Below are 23,802 nucleotides of genomic sequence, written 5' to 3'. Positions count from 1 at the left end.
GAATTGTGCTTAAATGTAAAAACATGCTTTTTAGGCCCTTGAATTGGTGATTTTAACTCACTTAAATTCCATTCGATGCCTTGATGTGTTTGTTGAGTGATTTCAGGTTCATAAGGCAAGTATTGGATGGAAGAAATGAGGAGAAAAGCATACAAAGAGGAGAATGCATGAAGAAACAAAGATTGAGAATGCATCAATGGGCGCGCACGCGCAGAAGTGGTTTCGCATAGAGACGCGCACGCGTACATAAGGTGTCCGCGCGGATGAAGAATTTGCCAATCGACGCGCACGCGCACGCGCACGCGCCGATACTCTTACGTGGCCCACTTAAAGGCAAAACGCTGGGGGCGATTTCTGAGCTGCCCAGGCCCAAATCCAATTTGTTTCTGAATGTATTTCGCGCAGAATTGAAGTCCAAGCAAAGGGGGAGCAATTGTTTGTAGTATAGCATCATGTAGGTTAGTTTCTAGAGAGAGAAGCTCCCTCTTCTCTCTAGAATTAGGTTAGGTTAATCCATCTTAGATCTAGACTTAATTCCATGTTCTCATCTTATTTTCCTTTACAATTTCTTGTTCTACTACTCTATTCTTCTTAGTTCTCTTGTCAATTTTACTTTTATGTCTCTTTTATGTTTATGAATGCTCATGTTGGATTTTGTTTACTTTTAATGAAATTGAATGTTTGATACCCTTTTGATGATGATTTGGATTGTTGATTTACTTTTCTTGCAATTGATAGTTGGTAGAGTTTACTATTTCTTGCACATTTACCATACTTTCCATTTGTACCCACCAAGTGTTTGACAAAATGCTTAGTTGGTCTTTAGAGTAGATTTTGAGCATTCTTGGCTTGGGAAGAGTAATTGGGCAATCTTGAGTCATTAATACCCAATTTAGATTGGTGATCTAGAGTTGTTAGTTAATATGATTTCCATTGACTCTAATATTTTGCTAATTCCATTAGTGAGTTGATTAGGACATTTGGATTGAGGTTAACTAGTCTTGTTTGACTTTCTCTCATGGAAGATAACTTATACCTTCTTCCAATGTTGGAGATGACGAAATAAGATAAATTCTTGTTAATTATTGTTATGATTAATGACTATGATAGAAAGCCTATGATCTCAAACCTTGCCATGAATGTCTCTCTTTATTAATTGCTTTCTTTAATTGCTCTCTTTATTTCTTCTTGCCATTTATTTTCTTGCAAAAATACAAAATCAAACCCCTTGCATCCTCATAGCCAATAATTCAACACTTCATTGCAATTCCTTGTGAGACGACCCGGAGTTCCAATACTTCGGTTAATTTTTATTTGGGGTTTGTACTTGTGACAACTCAAATTTTTGATTGGGAGGATTGTTTGTTGGTGTAGAACTATACTTTCAACGAGAATTCATTCATTTTGTGTGAAATTCTATACCGACACGACAATTCTCTTAAATCAATAAGCCTCGGTGCTCTTCCGAGTGAACAATTCATTTAACCGATAGAAAGTAGACCTAACAATGGCAGTCACAAGAAGGTTGCGTGCACCCTTCAGGACAGAATTTATGCACTCTACCAAGTTTGTCGTCATATGTCCCCAACGATGACCTCCATCGAATGCCAACACCCATCTTTCAACACCGATGTCATCGCACCATTGAGTATATGCCTCACCCCCTCTCTTTAAGCCTTTGGTAGTTTTTGTTGTACTCCTGTTCCGTCCTAGAATAGCATGTTGAACAAACCATTTAGTCATAAGCAGATGCCACAAAATTACTATGAAATATGAATAGAACCATAACAGCGAAATGAAATACCTATGTTCACCACGAGTTTATGCAAATATGGAGCCTTGAACCTCCTTAAGAAGTTGGACCTGATGTGCCTGATACAGTACATGTGCCACGCTCTTGGTGGTGACCATGCACCGTTACTGCGAGCTATTGCAGCGTCGATGGAGGAATGGCGGTTAGAAATAATACCCACACCATCAATGGTAATAACATATCTCCGTAAATTGGTTAGGAAAAACTCCCATGCGTCTGCCGTCTCGCCCTGGACTATCGCAAATGCAATAAGCACAATATTTTGGTTCCCATCATATGCAACCGCAACTAGAAGTGCACTTTTATATTTTTCGTACAGGTGCGTGCCATCTACCTGCACCAGTGGTTTGCATTGTCTGAATGCTACAATACACGGATAGAAGCTCCAAAAAACGCAGTGCAAAACTCTTACACCTTGAACCTCTTCACTCTCACGGTAAACGGGGAGCGTTTTTATTTGAACACGAGACCATGGCATCTACATAGTCATTGCTTTCAACCACACTGGTAGAGTCTGGTAAGAAACTTCCCAATCACCAAAAACCTTTGCGACAGCTTTCTGCTTTGCCAACCAAGCCTTGCGGTAACTTACAGTGTAGTTGTACCTGGACTGAACTTCTGCAATAACAGACTTCACCTTTATCGATGGGTTTGCTTCAATCAATGGCCTAATGGCATCTGCAATAGTGTCTGAGTCCAACTTGGCATGATCTTGTGAAATCGTGCCCACGGTGCACGTGTGATTGCCGTTGTATCTCCTGATCTCCCAACACCCCTTCTTTCGAATCAAGCTAGCTCGGATAAGCCGATCGCAACCGGCACCATAACCCTTGCATTTCGCATAGAATGTCTGCGGCTCATAATCATACACAGTGTAATCAACTCCTTTAGAGATAGTGTAGCTTTTGATTGCAGATATCACCAACTTCCTGGAACCAAATTCTATTCCGACCCTAGACTCGCCATCTTCCGCTGCAACATTGCCTCCACCTACGACGAAGGAACCACTGTTAGTACAAGGCAAATAAAATTAATGGTAGTGGTAACTTTAGTTAATAACCATAAGATCACTACAAGAAAAATACCCATTCAAGTACACTTGAAAAATGTAGCCAAAAATGAAAAAAAATGATGCCTTAGGCAAAGGCTACGCTTTTTAAGCTTCGGAGACGCTTTTCTAGGGGATGCCTATACTAGTGTTGCCTATTCTCAAAGGCTACGCTTTTTTGTATCAAAGGCTACGCTTCTGACCTCTAGGAATAGGGTACGCTTTTTAAGTGATGCTGTCCAGGACCAAAGGCTACGCTTTTCAGCACTAATGGTTACCAAAATTCAAAAGAATAGGCTACACTTTTCAAGGCTACTGCATCACTTTATAAACGTAACAAATATTATACCTATAACTACTCTATATAAGTGTAGCCTTTTGTCCCTCTTTTTTTTTAAATTTCTATTTGTATATATATATATAAACAGAAATTTCTAATAATCTTTTTATCTAAAATCTAATATTTGAGAATATAATTATATATATAATTCTATATTTTTAATTAAATTAGTTAATTATTATAAAATAAAAATAAATACATAATAATACCATACAATAATCTTTAAATAATAAAAATTATCCTGAAACAATATATTTATATAATGAACCAAAAATATCGAAATGATCATAATTTTGAGTATTCATACATCTCACACTAGAATAAGTATACTCATCAAATTATGCATGAGACCAATTAGAGTTTACTACTAATATATCTTCTAATAAAAGACATCATCATCAACCATACATCTTTCAATTTCCAACACTAGCTCCATCTTTGCCAATAAACCATCATGATAAACATCTCAATCTTCACTCACATCTTCAGAATTATCCTGCATAATTATATAGAAAAATAATTAGAATTTGAAAAAGTGCAACAAAAAAAAATAATTAACTTATTAATCTTCTATTGGATTGAACTATACCAAATGTAGCTTAATACAATGATAGCCTAAAATATGTAATACATCAGCATCCAACAAAAGAAAAAATAACACAAAACCACTTCTTAATCAGGTCCAATCAATTTAACTCAGTAAAAATGCTCAGCCTTTCATTTAAATAGGCTAAAAGTATGACAAACCCTCAGCAAGCCTAATTTTCCAAATCTACAACCAATTACAGATCATAAAATTGATCATTTCAACAACACATCCTCATAGCTAACTGGTTGAGTTTTACGAAAGATTTTCCTATTTCAAGAACAGATGCAGTAAAGTTGCAGCCACATCATGCACTTTGGCCAACCTTAAATACAAGAACCTTGCTTAATGCAACCATTAACCAATAAGTATTTACAGTTTACACTACAGAATCATTTCACCAACACACCTTCTGAACTGAATCCTAACACTTTCCTCTGTCACTAAAGAAAGCACCACATAAGTTTCACAGTCGTCTAATAATTAGGGTACCTTAACAAAGTCACACCATTGATGAAGCAGTGGAAAGCGCCCAGCAAGAACTAATTTCCAAGCAGTTACTGCCCTGCTTACAGCTGCAGAGTATCATAATTCAAAAAGAGAAGCATGTAAGAATTTTGCATACTGATTCACCACCATACGCAATTAATACAAGATTATGTCGAAGGAAATGACTGGGCTACTTCCAAGCAGTTACTGCGCTCTAAGAATTTCATTTTATATACCGGCTACTGATTTAGTACACTTCAGAAAACAGCAAGCAGTAATCAATTTGGAAAAATCATATAAAATCCATCTTTGGTTGGATTCTCCTAAATTTTGATGTGGTTGAACTACACTTACTCATATTTTACCCATTTCAAGTCCTAGGGCATTTTCACTTTCCTAGAAAAATTTATGGCTCTTGAAATATGGTTTTATTTTAAGGAAAGGATGCTGTCACAGCAGTGAACAGCCCTGCTTCCTTTAGGCACAACTTTTGCTACAAAACTCGAATTTCTCTGAAATTTGGACATAAAATACTATACATCCTAATATTTCACCCCTCTTTGGTTGCACCTCCAAAGAGTTTCAGAGTATTAAGATATGTGATTTTGAAGTTGCTGTTCCAGAATTCGGACAGCATTGTTTCTGCAGAAAATGACCATTTTCTAAAAATCATATCTCTAAAACCACACATTGGAAAATTCTGAAATTTTGGGGGAACAATCTAGACATCTCAAGGTTTCATAGAAAAATAATTTCACTCATTTTGAGTGGCTAGATTACTCCCAGTTTTGTTCACAATGTGCTGCCTGAGACTGCATAATTCTGCAACATGTAACCTTGGGTTTTGAGAAGTCAAAAATTGATTCCTAGCTTTTCGCTCACTCTAACCTTGCATTCTAACTTTCTTTTACGTATTGTGACTTGTTGAAAAGAATAAATCAGCCCCAAGTACTCAGGATTAAAAAATCACCATTTTTGGTCACTTTTCACATTTAAGCATACTCATATGAAATCAAAAATTTCTGCATTACTCAACATAGCAACCAGCCACAGATCACTCAAACAATTCATATATATTATCATAAATTTATTGCATCATATATAACAAATAGTCCAAATGGATCAATATTCAAATCAATCCTAAACTTTAACATCATTAATAGTTTCAGGTATTTTGAATGCATATCACTTACTTATAAAGGCAGTGACGAAGAGTGGGCGAGCAGAGAGCAGAGCAGCAATGGCGGTGAGAGGTGACTTGCGGTGACTCAGAATCCCAAAAACCCCCCAAAATTAAAAACCCTGAAATCAGAATTCCAAAATGGCTAATCAAATCAAATCAAATCAAAATTGTTGTATTTTTGTTCTCGAATAAAGCTACCACTAGAGTCAATGATGTAGATCGGAATTAATAAAATCATGTTAATAGAATCATTTAAAGGCAACATTACTACTCACCGCAATGAAAAGAAACCAAATTTGATCCTCCACTATACAAAGGAAACAAAATGAAGCTTTTTGTGATAACAGAGGAGAATCTAGGAAGCAAAATCAAATCCGATTGACTAAAATGGCTAATCAAATCAACTCCAATTGACTAATCAAATGGCTAATCAAATTCGATTGACTCGACCATTCATTGGGGATGCTGTTTGTTAGTGAGTTGTCACTTGTCAGTTTAATAGAGAAAAATCAAACTAATTTACAATTTCAGTCAATACAAAAGATTGATGATAAATAAACGAACCATAGGTATATTACCTTCCTCCTCAAATGACTTCTGTAGGTTTTCCTTTACCAAATTCCCAAGAAAAAAAGGAGAAAAATAAAATTCTGTTCATAAATCAGTACAAAAATATTCATCACCTACAATAATGTTTAAGAAGGCATTTATCATGTTTTAGTAATCCTATAAACTTGTTAGCAAAGATACAGTAAATTAATAACATGGAAGTAATTCAATGAGGCAATTTATGTACATCACAAAACTTGTTTGGACTAACTACATTCATGAAAATTCAAGCAATCTTTGCTGGCAGAGCATACAATAGTAGGAAATCTTGCATTCCATGAGAACTCTCCTGAATACGAGCAATATTGTAGCAGACAATAACAGATAAACAAGAAACAAATTTCCCAGGCAACAAAGGGAGCAAAAGGAAAAATATAAAATTATACCCGTCGGTGTTCACAGTTCCAAATGGAGACTCGATCTGAGTCATTGGCAGTTACCGTTCATGAATGCATAAGATACAACTGGATCTTAATGCTCAATCTGCAGTAAATCAGCAATTCATCATAATAAATAACTTCAAAAAAACCTAATTTTGAACTTGTAAAAAACCTAATTAATTCTTCAAATTCGAACTATTAACCCACTCATGACCGAGTAGCAATCATCACCATCTCTTCTAGTGGAATCGGACGAGAAATTGCAATTTATCTCACAATCAGAGACGTTCGACAAAATCTTCGCTGTGAACACCCCGGGCGTGTTCTGGTGGAGGCAACGAACAGAGTGAAGCGCGGTGCCAGAGGGAGAATCATTCTGTTGACAACGTCACTGGTAGCGGCGCTACGGTCGGGGTACGCGGTGTACAGGGCAACAAAGGTGAAGGTGAAGAAGATGATGAGCTGCGACAGTGAGTGGTGAGAAAAGGTGAAGACGAAGGAAAAGGGCGCCGGTGAGTGGTGGTGAGCGAAGGTGAGGGCATGAAAACGGCGAAGGTGGTGGTGAGATTTCTGAAGCAGAAGAGCGCAGGTTTCTGAAGACGAAGGGTGTGGGATTAATTTTGGGGGTGACGTGAAAAGAAAACAAAAAATTCACTAAGTGTGTATATGTATTTGGTTTCTTACATTAGGAAACACTTTAAAAGTGCATCTAAAATATAACAAATAGGTTACTCTTTAAAAGCGCTCTCTTTGGTAAGAAAAGTGTACTTATAGTTATTTAGATAAGGCTACACTTTATAAGTGATCTTTATAATATCTAAGGAGACACTTTTCAAGTGATGCAACAACTGTGTTTCCTATTCTCCTAAAAAAAGGGAACACAGAGAAAAGCGTAGCCTATTCTATGAATAGGCTACGCTTTTCAAATGTAGCTTAAAAAAAGTGTGGCTAAATGGGTGTTTTTCTTGTAGTGGATAACATACCGATATCCGCATGCATGGCTTCGAGATCCAGAGTCCCCATAAAAGACAGAACGCCAAACGGGTGCTGGCTTACAATCGCATCCGCCTCATTTTGTACTGCCGGATTGTCTGCCAAGTCTCCGTCATCGTTTTCGTCATCGACCTCATAGTTGGCTTCAAACTCCTCTTTACTGTCGTTGTTATCTTCTTCCCAATCTATGTCCCCGAGTTCATCAACGTTGACATCATCGCCAACCGCATCCATCCCCGTATGCTGTTCAAACTCAAGGTACAACTCTATCATCGGCACGTGAAATCGGGTTTGTTGATAAATATAGAACATTCGCTGCATGCATGCGTCGTTAGTGATGGACATTAGTTGAAACTGTATCACCACCAAATACTTGTACAGGATTTTTGTACAAAATACTGCTCACCCTTTTCGAAATGTGACTTTATATGTTCTCACAAAGACCATTTTGCAACTCTACAAAACTCATGGTACATGTAATAGCAAATAAAAACGGATATTCACATACAAAAGTCACTCCTTTGTGTGTGTTTGGTATAATCTTACCGTTAAAATACACTCGTATATTTGCAATACCTTCCATAACTTCAACCTCACCTAATCTGACTTTTTTTACACTATTAAATGCCAAAAAAACTCACTACGTATCATTCAAATATGGAAGAAAGAGTAATAGGAGTAAAAGTGAAGTGAGGATACTAGCATCAGTTTCGCTTCGTATTTATAGGCAATGCTCTTATTTAAAATATTTTTTTATTCAAATCGCAGGTTGCATTTTACAGCTTCTAAAAATTTTTCTGACACACAAAAAATGCAACCTGCATTTTGGGCTAAAAAGAAAAAATAAAAAAATTTTGAATTTGAAACATGCTAAACGTTACCTGCGTTTAGTTAATTTCAGGAATTAAAAAAAAATTTAAAAAACCAAAATGCAAAAAAAATTTAAAAAACCAAAATGCAAGTTACGATTTCATCTGACACCATATCAATGAATATTTTGCCAAGCCTCCATTTTATGATGTTACACCATTTTTTTTCCATTTGTAAAAAAATGAGCCGTAATTTGAATCTGATTAATTAGTTCAAATCGATACAAAGTGAATTATAATTGTTTGAATAAAATTGGCTTAAACTAAAAATTAAACAACAAAATCAAAATTATAACCAATTAGACTGATTTTATTTTTTAAATCGATCCAACATGAGATACTCCAATAGCTGGATGTCATTGTGATTTGCTTTAGCCACAATGCTCCCGCACAAGTTGCATGGCTGTATATTGGAGTTTCGGTAAAAAATGAAAACACATGTTCCAGTGAAGATCAGGGGCGGAGCTAGAAATTTTTTTGGGAGGGGCCAACATAAAAAATATAAATTAAAAAAAAAATTAAAAATAAAAAAAAACTAAACTAAAAAATTAAAACTTATACATATATATTATTTATTTTGGGGGCCATTGTCCCCCTTCTCTATAACGTGGCTCCGCCACTACTGGTGAAGATGTTAAAATTAAAATATCTTTTTATAAAAATAATTTTTTTAAGAATGTGACTTCTTTGTTTGGTTATACTTTAAATAAAGATAATGTTTTGATAACATATCAAAATCAAATTTTATAATTTATTATTTAATAATAAATTTTTTTTACATAAAAATAATTATAAAATCTTTATTAAAACATCTATCAAAATAAAATTTCTCTCATTTCTCAACTCGGTCTTGCGATTTAAAAAAAAAAAATCGACCTATTTCAATGATTACAGTTTCATATTCAATAAACTATTTTAAATTCTGTAGTGTATTGTTGAAGATAATATTTTTAATTTATTTATTTAAATGAAGAAACTCTTGATCGTTGCTCCATTTATTCACTAATCCGAATCATATATGTTTCCTTGCTCGTCTTTAGTGGACTTGGAGACGATGTTTGAATAAGATTTTCAGTAATGATAAGCGAAAATTTTCTTATGTGAGACATAATACAACAACCATATCATGATTTATGCTTGTTCAAAAGTTTCGATCTCCTATGGAATGGTAAGCTTTCAACTATGCTATATGAAAATGTCTCAAAACTGAGTCTGTCAACGTGGATGGCAGATACTTACTACCCTTGCAGTCCATGGTGGGTGCAGGGGTAGGTATAGTTCGAGACTAGAATGGGGCTTGGGTTGTTGGCTTCTTTCCAAGAAGTCTAGTCTTAAATGTGCTGTGCTGAGAATAGAGCTAGCTTGATGCTTTCTTCTTAAGATTGCGACTATGTTGGGAGAAAGGATTCAGATTTATTAATTATTATTGTTGAATTGAATCAATTTAGACTTCTCAGGTAGCTAGTAGCTACTTTTCTAAGAATTCACTTGAACTAAATGAATTTGTCTCTGAGATTTGGACTCTGTTACGCTATCTATGATTCTATGGGTTGTTTCTTTGTCATATGTGTCTCGAAACGACTAATATGGCAGTAGATAAATTGACAACAAGGAGAGTTTTATCTAGATTTTTTTTAGTGATCAATAATTCTCTTAATTACTTATCTTTTTTATTGATTAGCGATTGTACTATTTTGTGTTAGGTTGTTGTAATTTTTATTATTTAAAAAAACGACTAAAATACTAATTAATAGAACTGACAATACATACCTTATCCTACTCTACTCTATCCGCATTCTATATATATAACACTTTTTACAAAAGTTATACATATAGTGAAGGAGGTGTGAGTTCAACTCCCACTACCTCTCCTACTTGTAATAACTAACAATAAGTAAATGACCACTAAACTAATTAGTTAATTTAGTAATTTAGAACATTTGTATAATTATAAAGTTAACCTAAAATAAAAATAAAAATAAAAAACCAAAATCATTTATCTTTGTTATTCAGAAACTCTAATAGCTAAGTGAGAGCATAGAGCGTCGTTTCACTTTCAGAAACCCAAATTCGGCCATAACCCCCAATTCTCCTTCGGTCCTTCCTCCTTCTCTTCTTCCTCCTCTGTGCTCTCCTCTCCCCGGTACGTTGCTACGCCGCAGCTTCGTGCCCTCCTCTCCTCGCAACGCCGCTGCTTCATGGCCTCCTCTCTTTGCTACGTTGTGCGACGCTACCGCTCCGTTCTTTCCTTGGTATTTTTCAGTATGCTTGTTTGTTCTTTATGTAAAGCTTAATTTTTGTATATTCCATCTTTATCATGTTGATTCCTTTAGTTAGTTGGACATAAAAATTGTGATTTTACTTTGCGTTTGAATCTATGATTTTGATTCTCTGTTGATTTATCTTTGTTCGCAACTTTGGTCTGTGACTTTACCATGATTGATTTTTTTTCATTTTTTAAAATTAATTATGATAAATGTACTGGTTCCTTTGTTAATTTTTTTTCATTTGAATAGATTCATATTAATTTTATTCTGACTTTTATCTTCTTTTTATAGAGGATGAAATTTAAATTAATTTAAACTAATTTATATGGTGTCCAAATTGATTCACATAATTGGATTAATTTAAGACAGGTTTTGTTCATTGAAAGGTTAATCATTAGAAAAAATTAACAACACAAATTAAAAACTATCACTAATAATTTATTAATAAAATAGACTTCTTTTCTAGATATAAGCAGAATATAATAGACAGAAACTGATATATGTTAGATCTCATAGTTTATAAAGTGAATTATTAATGTTGTATTTAGTTTGTTGTTGTTCTCTTAAGTTCCAATAATTCATATATGATGTTAATTGTTCCTACGAAGTACCAACATGATTCATGCTTTCTAATTGTATGGAAGAAGTAGAACCTTTTCATATATTGCATTTGCTTGTTAATTGATTCTTGTTTATCTCAATCTGACTTGTTTTAAGACAACAATCTTTACTCTTTAGTGTGTTTTGTTTTTTTTTTTTTTTGTTTTTTTTTAATATGTTGCAGTTTTTGTGCTTGTTCTGAATTTTAATGATTTTTTAGCATGCTTGAGCTTTTAATATTCATTATTTATTTTACTGATTGTGTAGGCAATTAAATTTAGAATGGATAGTACCAATATGGATGTAGTAGTTCAAGAACAGCAAGAAGAAACTTCTGTTGAAGAAACTGCTAATTTTATTCCGGAGGAGTCTGTCTCGGTTGAAAATAGCAACAAATCTTTATTGAAAAGTGTTTATTGGCAATACTTTAGTAGATATAAATTAAAGAGAAAAACGAGTGGAAGGCAAAGTGAAACCATTGTAAGTTTGTTATTGGTGCCAATCCAAAGAATGGGTTTACAAATTTGAAGAAACATGTACTCCATTGTTGTAAGAGAATAAAATTAGCAAACTCAAGACAATCAACAATTGTCGAATCTCTTCAAAGACATGGGAAGAATAGTTCATATGCTTTTCTATTTGATGCATCTCACACAAAAAAATTAATTGCCAAGTCCATTTATATGCATGAGTATCCTTTGTCATATGTGGATCATATTACAAGAAAAGTGTTTGCTTCAATGCAACTAACTTTTAAGATGTCAAGCCGAAACACATTCAAGAAGGATATCTTTGAAATGTACGAAGTGGAGAAGGTTAACATAAACAAGATGATAGTGCAAATGATAGTCGAGTAGCTATTACAACTGACATGTGAACTTCCAATCAGAAAAAAGGATATATGGTTGTTACAGCACACTACATTGATAGTTCATGAAATTTGCAAATGCGAGTATTGAGGTAATACCTTTGTGAGTTGGTGTAGTAAGTTAGGTGTTTCTTTTACAAAAAAATTATCTCTTGATTGTATGATTAGATGGAATTCCACTTATGTGATGTTAGAAGAAGAAGAAGGAACATGCAGTAGCAATAGACGCGGAAAGAAGAAGAAGCAGTGACAGACCCAAAACGAAAAAAAAGAAGCGTCAGTTTGGCCTTGGAGAAGATCATCAATGGAGAGATGCACCAGCGCTGGCATTTGACAGCAATGGATGGCCTTGTGTTCCTCGACGCCACTGGTTGGCGTGAACGCTGCGCGTGGTGGAAGCTCCTACGTTGAAGATAAAAAATTCTGCGTTCAGCGTTTGGTGGTCACGGCAATTGGCGACGATTGGCGGCATAAATCTCATGATGGAAGGTGCTATGTTGAAAGGTAATCGGTAATCTTTGGAGAGTGGTGGATGTGAAAAGAGATCATGAAGGTGGCAATACATTGTGAGATAATGACTGGAGCGGTTGCTTTTTTTTTTTTTTTGGTCAAGTACCCTTACACACTACTTTCCTTTTTTAATGTGTTCATATATCAACTTTTTAGACATGGCTAGAATTTGAATTTCGTACACCTTCTAGCAAGACAAATATAATTGTCACTAAACTAAGTCTTAGGGTATAAGTGGTTGTTTTTTTTTTATTCTGTATTCTGAATATATGTGAAGATGAAACTATATTGTCACTTTTAGTGGTTTTCTTCTTTTTATTTTTTATTTTTTATTTTTTAAATTTGAATTAGATGAAAGTTGGCTTATGTTAGTTTGTGACTTAGTTGATTCTCATACCTTTTGTAAAAACACTAATCCAAAAACTGAGCGAAATTTTTTTGCTATCCACATAAACGAGCAAATTATTAAATCTTTCCGATTGTTATCATGCATGTGTCAATTTCTCGCTATCCACAGAAACCGGCAAAGAAATCTTTCCAAAATTCTTATCATGAATGTGTCAAATTCACAATTAATGTTTTTAGAAAAATTTCGATGATTCCAAATGTTGCATAGTAATTTATCGTATTCGAACACATCATTTATATTATTTCTTTTGTTTTCATACACACAACATAAAATTCAAATTTGCTCCTGCATATTTCAACTACTGTAGCTGCTTCCCTTTTTCCTTTGGACTCAAATGGATGGTTTACAATATAATGGTACGAAAATACAATATGCAATGTTATCTACATGCTAAGATTAATAATATAGAGTATTTATTTAAATATAATTGGTCTAAAGAATTTTAAAGTGAATATTTTGGTCAACAAAAATTAATGATATAATTGGTCTTCAAAATTTTTTTGCATCAGATAAATTGATTTTTTTTACACTATTCTATAAAGCATTAATGAAACAATTTAAGGTGTCATGTCAAGTTGGTGATTCAATTATTAACTGTAATGTGTTAAATTAGGATAAATTAGTCCCTTTAAAAAAATTATTGGACTTTTTTCTTAAATAAAGTAAAAAATAAATATTTTTTTAAACAAGATATTTTAGTTTTATTTTTCGAAATATGATTTTTTATTTATTTATAATAAGGGCAAGTTCGCCGCATCCCCTCCCCCCGAACTCTATTATAAGTTCAGCACCATATATAAACCTAGTGGGATTATTTGTCTTTGTTCTTTTCTTTTCCAATCTCTATTCTAAAATTACTCTGGTCATCTTTTCTTTCTGTCGGTTCAATGCTGGTGAAGTTCATTGCGGATGACATTCTCAGTTCCAGGTCAGTAAATAATAGGTTAGTTAGAGTTATTTTTTTAGCTTAGTTAGAATTACTATTTACATGTTAGATAAAATAATTAGTTATAGGTTGCATGTTAGTTAGAGTTACAGATTTACTGTTTACATGTTAGTTAAATTTTTTATGTTATTGTTTTTAAGTGTAGTTGTTGTTTATTGTCTATAACATGTTAATTAGTATAAGTGTATAACAAAGTAAATTGTTAGTTAGTTTAGTGAGAATAATTAGTTTAAGTTGTGAATCAGAAGGTAAATAGTTGAATAATTAATTAGGTTAAGTTGGACTAGAAAGAAACTTGATTAGTAAAATATAGGGTTCAGTTAGTTATTTACTAAGTTTTTAAGCTGTTTTGGATTTAAATATTTTTTTTTATTAATTTAGTTCACATAAAAGGAACTAAGTTCAATGTGTGTGATTTCGTTTTACTAGACTGTGTTTAGATGGAGTAGCGGTTATTGGGTTATGAGAGTGAAATGTACAGGTTGGATCACGTTGAGCACATTGCTGGCAAGCTTGATCAAGTGGTACACTTTTCTAACTATTTTTTATCCTTTTATAATTAATAAGTAGTGAACTTGTTATTTTATGTGTTCACCATTATGGATTTTTCTTATTTTTTGTTTCTGTTTGGTAGGTGCCTCGGATCTTGCGCACCAGGCGGAATTTGATGACACGGCTGCCGAAGCAGATTAGGCCATATCTCATACGAGCCGAATTTGAGTATGTGGCCTATATGATTGAATTTGAACACGATTGGCCGCTTGCCTCAGCTTTGATAGAGAGGTGGAGGTCTGAGTGCCACACGTTTCATCTACCGTGCGGAGAGATGACTATCACTCTGCAGGACGTGGCCTATTAGCTAGGACTCGGGATCGACGGTGATCCTGTGAGTGGATGCATCGGTGGGTGGGAGCAGCACCATCAGGGACGCACCATTGAGGGGTTATGTGAGCAGATTCTGGGTGTTGTTCCCGGCCCAGATGACAGACAGTCTCAGACGAAGTGAACTGTGAAGCTCACTTGGTTCCACAACATGGTTTGTGGAGAGTTGGAGCAGGACACCACAGAGGAGCGCCTGATGAGGTACACGAGAGGGTAGATCATGCAGTTGATAGGGGGTCTCCTATTCTCAGATGCATCTGACTCTCGGGTGCATATCAGGTGACTCCCCCTATTGGAGGACCTCGAGGCGTGTGGCCGGTTATCGTGGGGATCGCTTGTGTTGGCATGGCTGTACCGCCAGATGTGCCGGGCCACAGAGTATGGTCAACGCAATGTGGGTTGGTGCATTAGCTTGCTGCTGTCTTGTCCGAACTGGATACATTGTGCATTGTACCTCAACTGGTCACTCTCTACTATTTTGTAATCCGTAGCCCTCCTAATACTGTACTGCTTAACAGCCAACATGACTTCTTCCTTGTTCTTAAATTGTTGTCCAACCTCAAACTAGTTGCTTGGATCCTCTTTAGGGCCTCCTGGGTAAACGACCAATATGAAGTCATTGCATCGAGATTCAACCTCGTGAAATGATCTGGCTGGTCATATGGTCGAGAAATGGCAGGCTGTGCCAGAGTGATATGTGTGTCACCGTATCACTGCAAGAAAAAGTAATATTTGTAACAAAAAAATTTGTTACAAAAAATCGGAATTTTGAAGAAAAAAAAAGAATTTGTAACAAAAAAGGGGTCGTTGCAATATGTCCCGTTACAAAAAATTTTTGTAACAAAAAATGGAACTGTTACAATTCAAAGTAATATTTTGTAACAAAGTTTTTTGATACAAAAACCAAAATTCGTTACGAAAGTGATAACAAATTTTGATCTTCAAAATATTTTTGGTGACAAAATATTTTTTTCCTATCATAAAATTTTGTTACAAAATATAACTTGATTTTGTAACATTTTTTTCTTTAGTTACAAAAACAAAATATTTATTTTGTAATAATTTTTTATTTTTTAATACAAATTGCATGCATAATTTACCAAATTATTTTTTTAATTAACTGATATAATAACTACTTTACTGAGCAACTCGACATTTATATAATATGAAAAAGCATAGATAATTCAAACATGCTTCATTTAACTAAAATTGTTTTAAAACAAAATAACACACTACAACATTTTGGGTCTATGGCCACGGTTTTTTTGGTCATTGTAAAAAACCATGACCATAGACCCTCTATGGTCACGCTTTTTCAGCGTGACAAGAAAAAAACTCTGGTCACAGTTTTTTTGGAAAAGATGACCATAGAGTATCTATGGTCATGATTTTTTAAAAAGGGTGGCTTAAAAGGGTCTATGGTCACGGTTTTCTAAAAAAGGGTGGCCTAAAAGGGTCTATGGTAACGGTTTTGAGGGGTGACCTAAAGGGTCTATGGTCACGGTTTTTCAAAAAAGGGCAACCTAAAAGGGTCTATGGTCACGATTTTAGAGGGTGACCTAAAGGGGTCTATGGTCACGGTTTTGGGGGGTGGCCTAAAAGGGTCTATGGTCATAGTTTTGGGGGTAACCTAAAATGGTTTATGGTCACGGTTTTTTACAATGACCAAAAAGGGTCTATGATCACAGTTTTTCAAAAAAGGGTGACCTAAAAGGGTCTATGGTCATGGTTTTGGGGAGTGACCTAAAGGAGTCTGGTGCGCAGAAATTGTGATTACACTTTGATTATGTAAAATTCATTGCTCTTTCTTTCCCTGGCAATGGCACCAAAAACATGATGCCAATACTATGGTTCACAACTTCGCACAACTAACCAGCAAGTGCACTGGGTCGTCCAAGTAATACCTTACGTGAGTAAGGGTCGAATCCCACGGAGATTGTTGGTATGAAGCAAGCTATGGTCACCTTGTAAATCTCAGTCAGGTGGATATAAAATAGTAATGGGGTTTCGAAATTAATTAATAAAATAAGGATAGAAATACTTATGTAAATCATTGGTGAGAATTTCAGATAAGCGTGTAGAGATGCTTTCGTTCCTCTGAACCTCTGCTTTCCTGCTGTCTTCATCCAATCAATCTTACTCCTTTCTATGGCTGGCTTTATGTAAGGATGTCACCGGTGCCAATGGCTACTTTCGATCTCTCTCGAGAAAATGTTCCAAATGCTCTGTCACAGCACGGCTAATCGTCTGGAGGCATCACCCTTGTCGTTGGTTGCATCCTATTCCTCTCTGTGAAAATGGTCCGATGCGCTGTCACTGCATGGCTAATCATCTTGGAGGTTCTCGATCATACTGGAATAGGATTTACTATCCTTTTGCGTCTGTCACTACGCCCAGTACTCACGAGTTTTGAGTACGTCACAGTCATTCAATCCCAGAGTCCTACTTGGAATACCACGGACAAGGTTTAGACTTTCCGGACTCTCATGAATGCCGCCATCAATCTAGCTTATACCACGAAGATTCTGATTAAGAGATCTAAGAGATACTCATTCAATCTAATGTAGAACGGAAGTGGTTGTCAGGCATGCGTTCATAGGGAATGATGATGATTGTCACGTTCATCACATTCAGGTTGAAGTGCGGATGAATATCTTAGAAGCGAAATAAGATGAATTGAATAGAAAACAGTAGTACTTTGCATTAATCTTTGAGGAACAGCAGAGCTCCACACCTTAATCTATGGAGTGTAGTAACTCTACCGTTAAAAATACATAAGTGAAAGGTCCAGGCATGGCCGAATGGCCAGCCCCTCTGATCTAAGAACCAGGCGTTTAAAGATGATTCCAAAGATCCAAAGATGTCTAATACAATAGTAAAAAGTCCTATTTATAATAAACTAGCCACTAGGGTTTACAGAAGTAAGTAATTGATGCATAAATCTACTTCCGGGGCCCACTTGGTGTGTGCTTGGGCTGAGCTTGAATGTTACATGTGCAGAGGCTCTTTCTGGAGTTGAACGCCCGCTTTTGTACCATTTTGGGCGTTGAACTCCACTTTGCAACTTGTTTCTGGCATTGGCCGCCAGAATTGGGCAGAGAGCTGGCGTTGAACGCCAGTTTGTGTCCTCTAAACTTGGGCAAAGTAGAACTATTATATATTGCTGGAAAGCCCTGGATGTCTACTTTCCAACGCAATTGGAAGCACGTCATTTCGAGTTCTGTAGCTCCAGAAAATCCATTTTGAGTGCAGGGAGGTCAGAATCCAACAGCATCAGCAGTCCTTCTTCAACCTCTGAATATGATTTTTGCTCAAGTCCCTCAATTTCAGCCAGAAAATACCTGAAATCATAGAAAAACACACAAACTCATAGTAAAGTCCAGAAATGTGAATTTAACATAAAAACTAATGAAAACATCCCTAAAAGTAACTAGATTCTACTAAAAACATACTAAAAATAATGCCAAAAAGCGTATAAATTATCCGCTCATCACAACACCAAACTTAAATTGTTGCTTGTCCCCAAGCAACTGAAAATCAAATAGGATAAAAAGAAGAGAATATACTATAAATTCCAAACTATCAATGAAACATAGCTCCAATCAAATGAGCGGGACTTATAGCTTTTTGCCTCTTGAATAGTTTTGGCATCTCACTTTATCCATTGAGGTTCAGAATGATTGGCATCTATAGGAACTCAGAGTTCAGATAGTGTTATTGATTCTTCTAGTTCAGTATGATGATTCTTGAACACTGCTATTTTATGAGTCTTGGCTGTGGCCCTAAGCACTTTGTTTTCCAGTATTACCACCGGATACATAAATGCCACAGACACATAATTGGGTGAATCTTTTCAGATTGTGACTCAGCTTTGCTAAAGTCCCCAATTAGAGGTGTCCAGGGTTCTTAAGCACACTCTTTTTTTGCTTTGGACCTTGACTTTAACCGCTCAGTCTCAAGTTTTCACTTGACACCTTCACGCCACAAGCACATGGTTAGGGACAGCTTGGTTTAGCCGCTTAGGCCATGATTTTATTCCTTTAGGCCCTCCTATCCACTGATGCTCAAAGCCTTGGGATCCTTTTTATTTACCCTTGCCTTTTGGTTTTAAGGGTTATTGGCTTTTTGCTCTTGCCTCTTGGTTTTAAGAGCTTTTGGCTTTTTCTGCTTGCTTTTTCTTTTTCTTTCTATTATTTTTTCGCCTATTTTTTTTTCTTTTTTTCTCTGCAAGCTTTGTTCTTTGCTGCTTTTTCTTGCTTTAAGAATCATTTTTATGATTTTTCAGATTATCAAATAACATGTCTCCTAGTCATTATTCTTTCAAGATCCAACATATTTAACATTCTTAAACAACAATTTCAAAAGACATATGCACTGTTCAAGCATACATTCAGAAAACAAGAAGCATTGTCACCACATCAATATAATTAGGCTAAGTTCAAGGATAAATTCGAAACTCATGTACTTCTTGTTCTTTTGAATTAAAACATTTTTCATTTAAGAGAGGTGATGGATTCATAGGACATTCATAACTTTAAGACATAGTTACTAACTACTAATGATCATGTAATGAAGACACAAACATAGATAAGCACATAACATAGAAAATGAAAAACAGAAGAAATAAGAGCAAGGAATGAATCCACCTTAGTGATGGTGGCATTTCCTTCTTGAGGAACCAATGATGCCCTTGAGCTCTTCTATGTCTCTTCCTTGTCTTTGTTGCTCCTCCCTCATTGCTTTTTGGTCTTCTCTTATTTCATGAAGGATGATGGAGTGCTCTTGATGTTCCACCCTTAGTTGTCCCATATTGGAACTCAATTCTCCTAGGGAGGTGTTGATTTGCTCCCAATAGTTTTGTGGAGGAAAATGCATTTGAGGCATCTCCGGGATCTCATGGTGATGAGCTTCATACGCCTCTTGAGCTCCATGAATGGGCTCTCTTGCTTGCTCCATCTTTTTCTTAGTGATGGGCTTGTCCTCTTTAATGAGGGTATCTCCCTCTATGTCAATCCTAGCCGAATTGCATAGGTGGCAAATGAGGTGAGGAAAGGCTAACCTTGCCATAGTAGAGGACTTGTCAGCCACCTTGTAGAGTTCTTGAGGTATAATCTCATGAACTTCCACCTCTTCTCTAATCATGATGCTATGGATCATGATGGCCCGGTTTATAGTAACTTCAGACCGGTTGCTAGTGGGAATGATTGAGCATTGAATGAACTCCAACCATCCTCTAGCTACAGGCTTAAGGTCCAGTCTTCTTAGTTGAACCGGTTTGCCTTTTGAGTCAATTTTCCATTGAGCTCCTTCTACACATATGTCCATAAGGACTTGGTCCAACCTTTGATCAAAGTTGACTCTCCTTGTATAGGGGCGTGCGTTCTCTTCCATGTTTGGCAAGTTGAACGCCAACCTCACATTTTCCGGACTAAAATCTAAGTATTTCCCCCGAACCATTGTAACATAGTTCTTTGGATCCGGGTTCTTACTTTGATCATGGTTCTTGGTGATCCATGCATTGGCATAGAACTCTTGAACCATTAGGATGCCGACTTGTTGGATGGGATTTGTTAGAACTTCCCAACCTCTTCTTTGAATTTCATGTCGGATCTCCGGATACTCATTTCTTTTGAGTTTGAAAGGGACCTCGGGGATCACCTTCTTCTTGGCCACAACATCATAGAAGTGGTCTTGATGGGCTTTGGAGATGAACCTTTCCATCTCCCATGACTCGGAGGTGGAAGCTTTTGTCTTCCCTTTTCCTTTTCTAGAGGATTCTCCGGTCTTAGGTGCCATCAATGGTAATGAAAAAACAAAAAGCTTATGCTTTTACCATACCAAACTTAGAATTTTGCTCGCCCTCGAGCAAGAGAAGAAAGAATAGATGAAGAAGAAGAAGAAATGGAGGAGAGGGAGAAGGGGTTGTGTTTCGGCCAAGAAGAGAAGAGAGGGTTGTGTTGTGTGAAAATGAGGAAGAATGGAGGGTTATATATAGGGATGGGAGGGGGTGGAGGTTCGGCCATTTAGGGTGGGTTTGGGTGGGAAAGTGATTTTGAATTTTGAAGGTAGGTGGAGTTTATGAGGTAGGTTTATGGGGATGAGTGGATGGATGTGAGTGGTGAGGGGGTGAGAAGAAGTGAGTGGAGGTAGGTGGGGATTTTGTGGGGTCCACAGATCCTGAGGTGATCCTGTGGGGTCCACAGATCCTGAGATGATCCTGTGGGGTCCACAGATCCTGAGGTGTTCAAGGATTTACAACCTTGCACCAAATTAGGCATGTAAAATGCCCTTGCACACAACTCTGGGAGTTCAGCGCCAGGTTGGTGCCCATTTTGGGCATTCAACGCCCATTTGTTGCCTATTTCTGGCGTTGAACGCCAGAACCATGCTTGTTCTGGGCGTTCAGCGCCAGCTCCTCTCCAGGGTGTGATTTTTCTTCTGCTGTTTTTGATTCCGTTTTTAATTTTTATATTTATTTTGTGACTCCTCATGATCATGAACCTACAAAGACATATAACTAAGAAAAAATAGAGTTAGATAAATAAAAATTGGGTTGCCTCCCAACAAGCGCTTCTTTAATGTCAATAGCTTGACAGTGGGCTCTCATGGAGCCTTACAGATGTTCAGAGCATTGTTGAGGCTCTCCAACACCAAACTTAGAGTTTGGATATGGGAGTTCAACACCAAACTTAGAGTTTGGTTGTGGCCTCCCAACACCAAACTTAGAGTTTGACTGTGGGGGCTTTGTTTGACTCTGCTTTGAGAGAAGCTTTTTCTGCTTCCTCTCCATGGATGCAGAGAGAGATCCTTGAGTTGTAAACACAAGGTTGTCCTTATTTAATTGAAGGATCAATTCTCCTCTGTCCACATCAATCACAGCTCTTGCTGTGGCTAGGAAAGGTCTTCCTAGGATGATGGATTCATCCTCTTCCTTTCCAGTATCTAAGACTATGAAATCAGCAGGGATGTAAAGGCCTTCAACCTTTACTAACACGTCCTCTACTTGTCCATAAGCCTGTTTTCTTGAATTATCTGCCATCTCTAATGAGATTTTAGCAGCTTGCACCCCATAGATTCCCAGTTTCTCTATTACAGAGAGGGGCATGAGGTTTATTCCTGAACCAAGGTCACACAGAGCCTTAAAGATCATGGTGCCTATGGTACAAGGTATTATGAACTTTCCAGGATCCTGTCTCTTCTGAGGCAATGTTAGTTGATCCAGATCACTTAGTTCATTGGTGAACAAGGGAGGTTCATCTTCCCAAGTTTCAATACCAAATAATTTGGCATTCAGCTTCATGATTGCACCAAGGAACTTGGCAGCTTGCTCTTCAGTAACATCCTCATTCTCTTCAGAAGAGGAATACTCATCAGAGCTCATGAAGGGCATAAGGAGGTTTAATGGAATCTCTATGGTCTCTAGTTGAGCCTCAGATTCCTTTGGTTCCTCAGAGGAAAGCTCCTTATTGATCACTGGATGTCCCATGAGGTCTCCCTCCTTGGGATTCACGTCCTCCTCTCCTTCTTTGGGTTTGGCCATTTTGGTTATGTCAATGGCCTTACACTCTCCTTTTGGATTCTCTTCTGTATTGCTTGGGAGAGTACTAGGAGGAATTTCAGTGATCCTTTTACTCAGCTAGCCTACTTGTGCTTCCAAATTTCTAATGGAAGACCTTGTTTCATTCATGAAACTGACAGTGGCCTTAGATAGATCAGAGACTAAGTTTGCTAAATTAGAGGTATTTTGTTCAGAATTCTCTGTCTGTTGCTGAGTGGATGATGGGAAAGGCTTGCTATTGCTAAACCTGTTTCTTCCACCATTATTAAAACCTTGTTAGGGCCTTTGATCCTTCCATGAGAGATTTGGATGATTTCTCCATGATGGATTGTAGGTGTTTCCATATGGTTCACCCATGTAATTTAACTCTGCTATTGCAGGGTTCTCAGGATCATAAGCTTCTTCTTCAGAAGATGCCTCTTGAGTACTATTGGATGCAGCTTGCATTCCATTCAGACTCTGAGAAATCATATTGACTTGCTGAGTCAATATTTTGTTCTGAGCCAATATGGCATTCAGAGTATCAATTTCAAGAACTTCCTTCTTCATAGGCGTCCTATTATTCACAGGATTCCTCTCAGAAGTGTACATGAACTGGTTATTAGCAACCATGTCAATGAGTTCTTGAGCTTCTGCAGGCGTTTTCTTTAGGTGAATGGATCCACCTGCAGAAGTATCCAATGACATCTTTGATAGCTCAGATAAACCATCATAGAATATATCCAAGATGGTCCATTCTGAAAGCATGTCAGAAGGACACTTTTTGGTCAGCTGCTTGTATCTTTCCCAAGCTTCATAGAGGGATTCACCTTCTTTCTGTCTGAAGGTTTGAACATCCGCTCTAAGCTTGCTCAGCTTTTGAGGAGGAAAGAACTTGGCTAAGAAAGCCGTGACCAGCTTATCCCAAGAGTTCAGGCTGTCTTTGGGTTGAGAGTCCAACCACACTCTAGCTCTGTCTCTTACAGCAAAAGGGAAAAGCATGAGCCTGTAGACTTCAGGATCTACTTCATTAGTCTTAACAGTATCACAGATCTGCAAGAATTCAGTTAAGAACTGAAAAGGATCTTTAGATGGAAGTCCATGAAACTTGCAGTTCTGCTGCATCAGAGAAACTAGCTGAGGTTTCAGCTCAAAATTGTTTGCTCCAATGATAGGAATGGAGATGCTTCTTCCATGTAAATTGGAATTAGGTGCAGTAAAGTCACCAAGCATCCTCCTTGCATTATTGTTGTTGGGTTCGGCTGCCATCTCCTTTACTTGTTCGAAATTTTCAATAAGGTTGTCTCTGGATTGTTGTAATTTAGCTTCTCTTAGTTTTCTCTCCAGAGTCCTTTCAGGTTCTGGATCAGCTTCAACAAGAATGCCTTTTTCTTTATCCCTGCTCATAAGAAAGAGAAGAGAAAAAGAAAAGAAGAGGAATCCTCTATGTCATAGTAAAAAGGTTCCTTATTG

At 36.7% G+C, this 23,802-nt stretch overlaps 1 protein-coding gene and 1 non-coding gene across 5 annotated transcripts; one reads left to right on the top strand and one right to left on the bottom strand.

The window, feature by feature from the left end:
* Positions 1 to 1,434: 1,434 nt before the first annotated feature.
* LOC112765516 (uncharacterized) lies at positions 1,435 to 7,133 on the bottom strand. 4 transcript variants are annotated; one of them, XM_072223836.1, is made up of 7 exons: positions 6,656 to 7,133; positions 5,735 to 6,551; positions 5,470 to 5,578; positions 4,280 to 4,362; positions 3,610 to 3,697; positions 1,805 to 2,803; positions 1,435 to 1,709 (listed from the first exon to the last, which is right to left on the bottom strand). In XM_072223836.1, exons 6-7 carry the CDS (start codon positions 2,289 to 2,291, stop codon positions 1,444 to 1,446), a joined length of 753 nt encoding a protein of 250 aa, XP_072079937.1. In that variant the 5' UTR covers positions 2,292 to 2,803; positions 3,610 to 3,697; positions 4,280 to 4,362; positions 5,470 to 5,578; positions 5,735 to 6,551; positions 6,656 to 7,133; the 3' UTR covers positions 1,435 to 1,443. The 4 variants fall into 4 exon arrangements, with proteins under 4 accessions (XP_072079937.1, XP_072079936.1, XP_072079935.1 ...); XM_072223835.1 differs by having other exon boundaries at positions 6,455 to 6,551; XM_072223834.1 differs by having other exon boundaries at positions 5,735 to 7,133.
* Positions 7,134 to 23,091: 15,958 nt separating this feature from the next.
* LOC112768369 (small nucleolar RNA R71) lies at positions 23,092 to 23,199 on the top strand. Its single transcript, XR_003185805.1, has one exon. It is a non-coding gene; the product is annotated as a small nucleolar RNA R71 (small nucleolar RNA).
* The last annotated feature ends 603 nt before the right edge of the window (positions 23,200 to 23,802 follow it).

This window comes from Arachis hypogaea, chromosome 17 (genome assembly GCF_003086295.3).
Source record: "Arachis hypogaea cultivar Tifrunner chromosome 17, arahy.Tifrunner.gnm2.J5K5, whole genome shotgun sequence".
NCBI lineage: Eukaryota > Viridiplantae > Streptophyta > Magnoliopsida > Fabales > Fabaceae > Arachis > Arachis hypogaea.
Note: the sequence above shows the minus strand (reverse complement) of the source record. Positions and strands in the feature narration are given on the sequence as shown.